Genomic DNA, 10,559 nt, shown 5'->3' on the forward strand with positions numbered 1-10,559 from the left:
AAGGAAACCAGCGACCCTTGGGCCAAGCTCTGGAAGGAGAAATATGCAAAAAACTAGAGGGAGGGGGACTTGGTTAGAATGACAGGTCAAATTAGGGGTTCTCATATCTCGAATAATGCATGGGAGAACAGAGCTTTAGTTCAAAATCATAGCTTCTGGGAGATTGGGAATGGAAACCTTGCTTGGTTTTGGGAGGATAACTGGCAGCAGGAATCCAACTTAAGCAAGTGGAGAACTTGGAAAATACCAATTAATAGTGAAGAATCTCCTCTGAAGACCAAGAAAAAAACTCTTGCCAAAATCCTGGAAAAGAGGAAAAATTTGATCTCGTCATCCCCAGATCAACTTAGATGGGGAAGAAGCAGTGAGGGTAATTTCAACCTCAAAGAAGCCAAATATGTGGTCACTGGATACAATTTTTCCAACCCAGATAACACCTGGAAAGACCTATGGAAGCAACCTAAATGGATGAAAATCAAGCTGTTTATGTGGATGGTGCACCACAAAAAGATTTTGACTTGGGAGAATCTCAGAAAGAAAGGTTTTGCAGGACCTTCCAGATGCCAGTTATGTGGTATCCAGGAAGAGACAAGGGATCACCTTCTCAGCCTCTGCACCTTCACCTCTACCCTATGGAACTGGGCAACCTATATCTTTAGACAAATTGATAGAGATGAAAACAGCATCTCCAAAACCTTAAGGGATTGGAGGAATATGCTCTCAGAGAATGAGACTGTCAACTTAGCCTAGACCCTGATCCCAGGCTTCCTAATATGGAATGTCTAGAAAGAACGTAATAACAGAATTTTCAGGGACAAATCCAGTCCACCCCAAATCATTATAAATCAGCTCCTCAAGTAGCTCAAAGAGACTATTAATACGTTTCAAAAACACCCTATTGAGAATCCGCCTTCTCATCAGGATGCCCGAATTCTTCATCTTTTGGACCTATAGAAGATGGCCCCTCAGAGCTTAATCCAGATTCCATCTCGTGCTACCATGAGGCAGAACTTCTAGTGTCCCCCCGCCCTGGGTACTTAAAACTAAATACAGATGGAGCCTCGAAAGTTAACCCAAGGGAAGCAGGGTATGGATGCCATCAGAGATGATAAGGGGAATTTAATAATCATCTTTCATAGCTACTTGTGGAATGCTACCAACAACATGGTGGAACTAATGGCCATAAAACAGGGATTAGAGATTCTGAGAAATCTCAACATGAAGAACTGCATAATAGAAGTTGATTCTAAATTAACAATCAATTCTATAAAAAGAATTGCTAATGGCTCAGACCCTGAGAAAGTCTTGCACCACTGGAGACTGATGCATGTTTATTGGCGCATTCGATTGCATCTGAGAATCCTGAGAACCCTTAGCTTTGCTCATGTGCGTAGAAATGCCAACAGAGTGGCGGACCGGCTAGCAAATGAAGGGGTGCTCTGTAAGAATGAATACAGTTTTTATAATTGGGAAACAATGCATGTGGGGAATTTGAGAGAAGAATGCTACAGTCTAGCTCGCGCGAACAATGAGTTTTTTCTCAAGTCAGGTAGGGAAGAGAATGGCAGACCGGGTTCATTTAGCCTCAGCTCCCGATCGCGTTGGTTGAAGGCTCTCTTTTGGATGGCAGGAGGAGAGGAACATGTGGTTTCGTTCACAGAAGATCCAAAGGTAAAGCAGTTTTGTGGTTTATCGCGTGCATCCGAGACCTAAAGTGGTTTTTCAAGGTTTTCCTCCAATGCCATTCATCAATCAACAAGTGGCAGTGGGCGAAGAAAATACTTCCCATATCGCACGGGTTATCCTCGTGCTTCTTCACCGTGCGATATTCTCCTCAGCCATTGGATTCGTGGAGGGAAGATCAACGACTCTAGTACGTTGAGCTAGTTCAGGGAGTTTTCCTTCGTGCTTTTCGAGGTTTACGTGTGGACTCCTAGAGGGCGGTACTCTTAGTCGCATGAGTCTTAGCCCCTGGGCGGAACCGTTTTATTCTTTGTTTGGAGTCTTTTCTCCTTATGTGTTCAGAAGTTTGTTTGTCAGTGGGTCGTTGGTTGTAAAGGTTTGCAGCCCATTGTTTAGGGTAGGCGGACCCCAGTGTTGCCCGTTGACTTTGTCCAGGACTTGTAACATAGTTCTGTATTTTTTAGACCTTTGAATAAGAAATGAAAAACACTCTTGCTATAGCAAAAAAAAGAATAATTTGGAAAGCACAATTAACTCATGATCAATGTTCCTCAATTTACCCATATTTAAATAAGGAGAAAAAACAATATAAAAGAAATTTGTATAGCTATAAATGAAATTCCTAATCATTATACCTATACAACATCTGTTGCATAGGGGAACTTTATAGCCATAGGAACAAATCATTTTGTGTCTTATTTGTAGGAAATTCAAGAATTTGGTTCCCAAAAATTTGTGCAATAACGGAATTGGATGAACAAGTTATGTGGTTCATGGGTAACAAATTCATTCCATAATTTATGAATGAGTGGATTGTCCTGGAATCGAAAGAGGGGCATCAGATCATTGAGGTTGTTGGGGACTAGAGATTCATCTCTCACTACCTTCTCCATGTCACTCTCCTCCAATACTACAATTATTTCCCTTTGCAAATGCTTGACCATGTCTTCTACCTGACAGATCCTAATTAACTTCATGCATTCCATTTAATGCCTACAAAAATGTTGTTGAATATATCGAAGGACATTTTTCTAGTACATTAATGTAAACCAAGTGATTACAAGCCTAACAAAGTAAGAATGTCACATGTGTTTGACATATTCGCTTTTAGATGTTGTGTGTCCAAAGTCAATATCCTATGTATCTTGAACTTTGTGTCACCAACACGCCTTTAATATATTTAAATGTAATTAAAGGAACCATTGTTAGTTCGATGTGTTTTATGGTGTCCCATGGAAGTGAAGGTGAAGCTTTGGATTTGGTTGTGAAATATTTGGATAAGTTTTCTTCATGTCAAAAGGAAAAATCCTTCAATGCTTATATATAATTTTTAGCAAGGGAGAAAACCAAAAAATATATAATTTTTTAATATTATAAATATTTAAATTTTAATTATTAAAAATCTCTTTCATGATTCAAAATAATGGTTTTTGATATAAATATAATTATTATGTATTAATTTTTGAGAAGAGAGAAAACCAAAATATATATATATTTTAAATAGTTAAATTTTAATTATTAAAAAGATATTAAAAAATAGATTTACTAAACTAGAGAGATGATGTTAATGTTATTGTTTTTATATAATTTAATTATTTATTTTTTAAGAATCACATATATCTATTATTCATAATTATTTTGAGTATATAAATATAATTATTATTATGTATTAATATTTTGGAAATAGAGGGGAAAATATATATTTTTTAACATTCTTAATATTTAAATCTGAATTATTAAAACATAAAGAAAATCAAATTTACCAAATTATAATTAACAATAATATTGTTTTGTTGAATTAGTGTCTTGTGAATGAGGGGATTGCTGTAATATGAAGTATTATGTAAATAATAAGTTTTAGGATTCAAATTTTTAGAATAAGACCAACAAAAAAGGAATTAGTTAGCTAAATTAAATTATTGTTTATTAAAATCATTAAATACGTAACAAAATATAAAGTTTATATTTAAAGATCATTATATTTTATATAAAACACATAAATTAGAAATTTAAAAATGATTATATTTTATATAAAAATGAATTTAGCCTAAAATAAAAACAATAACATTCATAATGATTTGGCTCTCACAACCCCATAATTTCAAAAGAGCAATTTTGTATAAAACATAACATTCATAATGATTTGGCTCTCACAACCCCATAATTTCAAAAGAGCAATTTTGTATAAAACATAAATTATGTATTTAAAAATAATTACAATTTATATGAAAAATGATTTATAACATAGAAGAAATCCAGAAAACTAGCATTTACAATTAATGGGCTCTCACAAGCACATAATTCTAAGAGAGCGCCTGTCCTGAGCCTTATGTTTTGTGATCTCAATTGAGAATAATACATCGACTGTATTAAAATGAATTTAATACCCTAACTAACAACTGAGGATATGTGGAGAATCCTTATTAAAAAATAATGAAATCACCGGCTGTTGCTTTAGGTGAAGCCAGACGGGGGACGACTCTGGAGCCTCTTTATTAACCGAAGCGAAACAATAAAAGGGGATACCTACACCGACATTTGTTTTTGTTTCATTCAGTCCAGCCTCGAAGAATCTTCAGTCCTACGTACCTGCATGCACGCACAACAATCACAAAATTTAGGTTGCCCATTCATTTATACATGCCATTGGTACAAAAGAGCAATAGAAACCCAACTGAAACTGAATATTAGGAATATTATTGTTATTACCTGCCCAGCATCATAGTGGTGGCTTGTGGGTTGGTTCCAGGACCGTTTGTGAATGTTGAGGCATCCACAATCCTGAGCCCCTCAACTCCGTTGACCTGATATTTCTGGTTAACCACATAGCCAACTTCACATCCTCCATGAAAATGCCAGATTGTGTTCAACGTATCGCGGCAGATCTGCGCCACGGCTGCATCATCCGACATGTTTTTTGGTAACGGCTGCCCAGTGAAGTTGAAGTCATGAGTGGAATTAGCATTAAATCTATGCAGAGACGGTGAGTTGAGGAGTTTGTCTATGACCCTCACGCCCTGCATGCATCTCTGGAGGTCCAGAGGGTCAGAATAGTAGTTGTATCGAACAGACGGATTGTCTCGAGGATCCGTGCTACGTAGCCGAAGCTGTCCTCTGGATAAGGGAAATGCCAGCTTCTCAAAAATGACTTCTCTATAAACGTTGTTTTTGTTGAAGGATAGGGTGCCATTGACGAAGGTGCTCAAGGACTCGATGTAATTTTGAGAGGCTTTAAGGATACCCACTGCTTGTATGGTGTAGAATTGGTGAGATAGCCAGTTTACGGATGCACGCGGGTTGTCCTGAACCCTTTGGCCTACCATGGGCGCATCTAGAACTAGAGGAATATTGAATTCTTTTAGATGTTCGGATGGGCCAATTCCGCTCAAGAGGAGCAGCTGGGGGCTGCCTAAGGCTCCTGCAGTAAGGATTACCTCGCTGGAGCTTGACGTTTCATTGAGCAAAGCTTGATAAGACCGGCCATGGCGGTCCATGAATTCAACTCCACTGGCTCTCGGCTTCCGAGAGGAGCTATCCTTCGCTTCTGCATGATCCAATTCATTCTCAATCTATATTTATAGATGTGGATATAAAACTATTATTCCAATATCGATTATAAATAAATTGAAAATGACGTAAATATGTTAGGAAGGAACGTTGTGAAACGTCAGTTCCGCGTTGGATAAATATAAAACGGAAAACCAATTTCCTGTGTTTAAATGAGAAATATAAAACGTACAAACAATTTCCTGTGTTTAAATGAGAAATATAAAACGTAGAAACAATTTCCTGTGTTTAAATGAATTTATACCTTCTGCCGGAGAATTGAACAGAATCCTGCTGACGGTAGCATTGAGAAGGACCACGATATTGTCGGGATTGGCTGACCTGAGAAGATCTGCTGCTGTGTGTCTCTTTCCTTTGCTGTCAAAGGTGGAGGCGCTGATCTTGGTTCCATCCAAATGATCCAACGTATATCCATTGTATGGAAGAACCCCTGCTTCCAGGAGGCCATCTCTGATAGCCAACGACCAAGGCGACAGTTGATACGGTTTGAAGGCATTCTGCTTCTCCACCCATTCATACGACTCCTCTACAAGTCCCTCGTCCCATCCCACATTACGAACATATTCGGAGCCCGCCCTACTGTAGAAGCCCGCATTGATAGCAGTTCCGCCGCCCAGAACTCTCGCTCTCACATTACTCACTCCGTCCTCTGAAATAAACGTCTGCGCTATGGAAGTGTAATTGTCGGTCTCATCCAATGGCTTCCCAAAAGCATCGGCGTTCTCAATCTCGGGAACTCCATAAGGAGATCCTCCCCTCTCCACTACCAAAACTGAATACTTGGTAGACAGCGTTGCGGCCAACGGGCAGCCGGCCGTTCCTCCTCCAACTACAATGTAATCATATTTCCTTGCAGCTGCTTTCTCCGCATCTATAGTCATAAACGCAAACGGAAAACCTGCAAAGCCCAACAAAACAAAACAAACAAGAAACCATTAATTCTATCATATCATAACATCAACTATATAAAGACACGTAATCCAATATCATCCCATGTTCATACCCGAGGGTGTTGTCGCTGCCTGAGAAGAGGATAAGCTGCTCAACATCATTAGCATGACGAGCAGAAGCAAAAGCCATGCGCGAATATTTACAACCCTTATCATCGTCATTTTTCTTACCAGGGATTCAACTCGTTCACCCTTTCTGGAGATGTGGTTGGATTTCGGTGTGTTTCTGAAGCTATTTATAAGCGCTTGCTTTTGGATTGTCCATGCATATATCTAGAAAATAATTATCACACGCTAACGGCTGAGCCGAAGTATTGATCTAGAGATGAATCAAATCCAGCACATAGAAATCAATCCACACAGTCCATGAAATCAAAACGGTAACTATTAGTGCACGTGTGGATATATGTCTCTGACATTTACCCAATCTTGCCATTTTCATTTCAATCGTTCCATTTTTCGCAACTATATACTTTGGAACAAAAAAAAAAAAGTAGTCTACGGAACAGTAATTCATTTACAGTTTGCTACTTTCTCTGCCTTTGCGTTGATAATTCACCTTAGCATTGTTATGTTCTCTCCGTTTTAGTGGTAATTCAATTCAATCTTGGCAAAACAATTTTCCACACGTTCACGGGAAAAAAAACACCCCGCCACCCCAACATTTAATTCTAGGATTGTAAAATGTCTTCTGACACATTTATTTTCAAACAACCCTATCTCCAACAACTAACTATAATGGAAGGGGAGAAACTCAGAATGTTCCCTGCCGACTCCCGAGTCGCCGACAGTGTTATCTCAAAATCTCCAGCTGCAACCACTCCAGTGAAACGGGACCCTCTCCAACGACTCTAACAGAGAAACCTCCAACGGTAAAGCCACGTATTAGTTCAACGCCATAAAAGATAAAAAACGCACGGACCATCTTGCCAATAGCTTCTTTCTCACGCTCCAAAATCACAAATCCCCAATGTGGAAAATACGAACATAAAACTATAAAACTATACTATATTTCGACGACTGCACATTACGGTAAAATCCGTGAGGTAAAAGCCGAACATCTGATCAGCTTTGATCTTTTGTTCAATCACCACAAGCTAATCCCTCTCTCTTACATCATTGAACACGTGATCAAAATGGTGTCGATGTTCTCAATATGGTCAGTGCAATCGAATCCATATCCGTGATTACGAAACCAATATAAAGACGATGACAATCTTCACTACCTGGTCCACTAAATAATAAATTACAATCCAATATGAGTTCCATGACCTCTCAATCAATTACAACCAACCCAGGGCTTCTCGATCAAAGTATTATACTAGCCTTAGGTGAAAAAGGCACGCGGATAGTGATGCTGGCTTTTTTTGACCCCTCTAATATATATGAACAAATATTTGAAATCTAATGACTCAAGAAAATCTAATGACAGGTGTCAATGATCAAAGAGAATCAAAGCTATCCGGTTGCAATCCTCCAGCAACAAGATCTAATAATGACACGTGACAACAATCTTAGTTAATGTAATAATAAGACTAATGTGCATCAGATTCCCTATAGTAAAATGCTAATCTTTCAACAAATTTTTACACTGTTTTACATTCTATTGAAATAGGAGAAATATGCATGACAAAGTGTGTAGAAAATGAATTAGGTGAGCATAAGTTCTACATTAAAATGCTAATCCTGCAACAAATTTATACAAATTGTTTTGGATTCTATTCGAATAAGAGAAATATGCATGACATAGTGTGTAGAAAAGGAATTAGCTGAGTTTTCAGGGACATAAGTTCTACAGTGAAATGCTAATCGTGCAACAAATTTATACAAACTGTTTTGGATTCTATTCGAATAAGAGAAATATGCATGACGGAGTTAGAAAAGGAATTAGGTGAATTTTGGCGGACATAAGTTCCTTATAAAACATAAATGATGTGAGTCTGATTTTAAAAGAAAAAATCATTTCACTCTTTTATGCAAATCTTTCTTTCTCCTATGAAAGGGATAATGATATTGCTAATAAATCCATGAATATGGAATAAACTTGTTTGTGTCATCCAAGGGAAGGACAAGGATTTTCTTTTTTCTATTTTGAATGAAAAAGATGATATAAGGTCGTAATCCACTTCATAGCATCATGGAGCTCAATCAAGGAAGCAAGGTATCCACCCCCTCAAATCAAATCCATCCAAGACAACCAATCTCGGTAAAACTAATAAACACGTAGAGAACTGTTGGGAGATCTTTAAGTAAATAGATGATATACGACCAAGGGCACCGCTTGTTGGATCCATTGGAATCTTCTCATGATGCACACACGACATAATCTTTAAGTAAATATATGATATACGACCAACGGCACCACTTGTTGGATCCATTGGAATCTTGTCATGCACACACGACATAGTCTGGTGCAAATTGTCTATTATAATTAGCCCTTTTTGGGTTATGACACAATGTAGGTCGCAGAGTATGCCTTGGAAAATGACCACATACATGGAGTTGCAAAATGTATTTAGCTTTGGAGTTTTAGGATGCCCCATTAGTTGAAAATCACGACAATTTGTTTCTTTATTATTTTCCATTCGTGTTTATAAATTTGTTACTATAAGTGAACAATTTGTATGTTGTATCCTTTGCCTTGACCATGTCTAGGGCTCAGAAATAGCTTTTCTCCAGCGAGGGTTTTTTCAATAGAGGTTGTGTTCCCACATCATACGATGGTAAACAAATTGAGGGGACGTAATAACTAGTTGTTCACTGAGTTTATGGAGTTATAGAAATAGATATAGTAGCAAATCCACTTTGAGATTGATTTTACCTAGTTCCACTCAGAGAGGAGGAGCAATTCAAGTTTCAGTAGTGACCTTAAAGTGGTGTACGAGTTTTTCGATATCAAAGCCAAAACTGAAAGTATGTTATTTTTGCACGGTTCAATTCCATAATCTGAAATTTACACTGAATGTAGGTTTGTGTGTCAAAAGATTTACTTCTTCCAAAATGCTCTTTACTATTTCTGAACTTGAACCTGCAAATGCAAATATTCTTCTCATACAAAAAATGATCTTGAGGGACTACTTGAGGTTGTGCTACATTATAAACAAGTTGAATTTTTCATTTTATATTACGTAATGTATATAAATATTTAAATTGATGCTATAATTTAGAAATATAAGTTAAATGAATGTAATCCAATCGATTGATGTTAGAACAATCCATTAATACTCATTTTCTTATATTGGTAAAATTCAACTTTTCAATTTCGGATTGAAGCATGAACATCATGTAAATGGGAATTAATTCCTAACGGGCTCAAGAAAATGAGATGAAGAAATTAAAATTAAGAGAGAATGTTCTTCACGTAAACTTAGGAGAGAATTAATTTTAATGTCTTAATCATATGAGCAAAGAAAATGAGAGAGTGGGCTCATGCAGAGCTTGATGCTTCTTTCTTTTTGTGCTGAGGTTTCCTTAGTTGTTGGTGCTTACAAACAGGTAAATTTCCTTAAGTTAAACAAGACATTCATGAGAAAAATAGCTTCAAAAATGAATAATGAACAACAAACATGTATAGTGCAGTAAACCTTCAAAGAGACACATTAACACATTGTTTTAATTAAGGAGTTCACCCCTCCTGGGCTACATCTCCTTGGCCCAGCTTCCTTGGCCTGGGCCTCTGTATTAGCTCAATGTGGAAAAAAATTGTTTACAAAGCTCTGTGGCTCCTGATACCCGCACCAATGTGTTCATAAGGTCCAAATTAGCTAAGAACACTTGTTTCTGATCTCAATTTGGTCGAAAATTGAGTAATTTATGGCTCAAATAGTTTTTCCTAGAAAACCTCCACTAAATCTAGAGAGACTCCAGTGAAGTCCGCCAAAACTGGAAGTTTCTGCCTAATTTGGCATGCCACAAACTTAATACGAATTATGAGCATGATTAATTAATGTTTAAATGGAATTAAGTTAATTAAAGTAGGATTAACGCTAAGTGCTCTGCTGGCTGACCCTAGGACATGTGGTTGAGGTCATATGGGGTGGGCGATGGCCCGCAAGGCTAGCTCCCACCACCCCGCCGTTGGAAAACATTTATGGCATTAATTATTGTGTTGCGCGCCCTCCTTTCAAACGTATTGTCGATGGCTCAGTGGTGATACATGGGATTTATGATGGGGAGGTCACGGGTTCAAACCTGTTCTCCCCCATCGCATGTTTTTAACATATATATTTCGCAACCCGAAACTTTGGTTTTATGCACAAGTCAATGTTAAATATGCCATTCGAATATATACATAACATATATATAATGCAGACTTTGGTTTACTGTGAATGTGGGTTTAATTATTGATATTATATATAT

The 10,559-nt window shown here is 37.6% G+C and overlaps 1 protein-coding gene across 1 annotated transcript; it reads right to left on the reverse strand.

The window, feature by feature from the left end:
* Window positions 1-3,903: 3,903 nt before the first annotated feature.
* LOC149153758 ((R)-mandelonitrile lyase-like) lies at window positions 3,904-6,439 on the reverse strand. The gene is made up of 4 exons (XM_089439879.1): window positions 6,254-6,439; window positions 5,495-6,148; window positions 4,393-5,227; window positions 3,904-4,272 (listed from the first exon to the last, which is right to left on the reverse strand). The coding sequence occupies exons 1-4, from the start codon at window positions 6,360-6,362 to the stop codon at window positions 4,233-4,235; spliced, it is 1,638 nt and encodes a 545-aa protein (XP_089296005.1). The 5' UTR covers window positions 6,363-6,439; the 3' UTR covers window positions 3,904-4,232.
* Window positions 6,440-10,559: the final 4,120 nt, after the last annotated feature.

Source organism: Pinus tabuliformis, chromosome 9, assembly GCF_031772625.1.
Source record: "Pinus tabuliformis cultivar Carrire ecotype Pingquan chromosome 9, CPIR1, whole genome shotgun sequence".
Lineage (NCBI taxonomy): Eukaryota > Viridiplantae > Streptophyta > Pinopsida > Pinales > Pinaceae > Pinus > Pinus tabuliformis.

Coding starts and splice junctions, on each gene's coding strand:
- LOC149153758 (XM_089439879.1), bottom strand. CDS start 6,362: ATGACGATGATAAGGGTTGTAAATATTCGCGCATGGCTTTTGCTTCTG. Junction 5,228..5,494: donor GTTCAATTCTCCGGCAGAAG/GTATAAATTCAT, acceptor TGGATCATGCAG/AAGCGAAGGATAGCTCCTCT. Junction 4,273..4,392: donor ACCACTATGATGCTGGGCAG/GTAATAACAATA, acceptor GCGTGCATGCAG/GTACGTAGGACTGAAGATTC.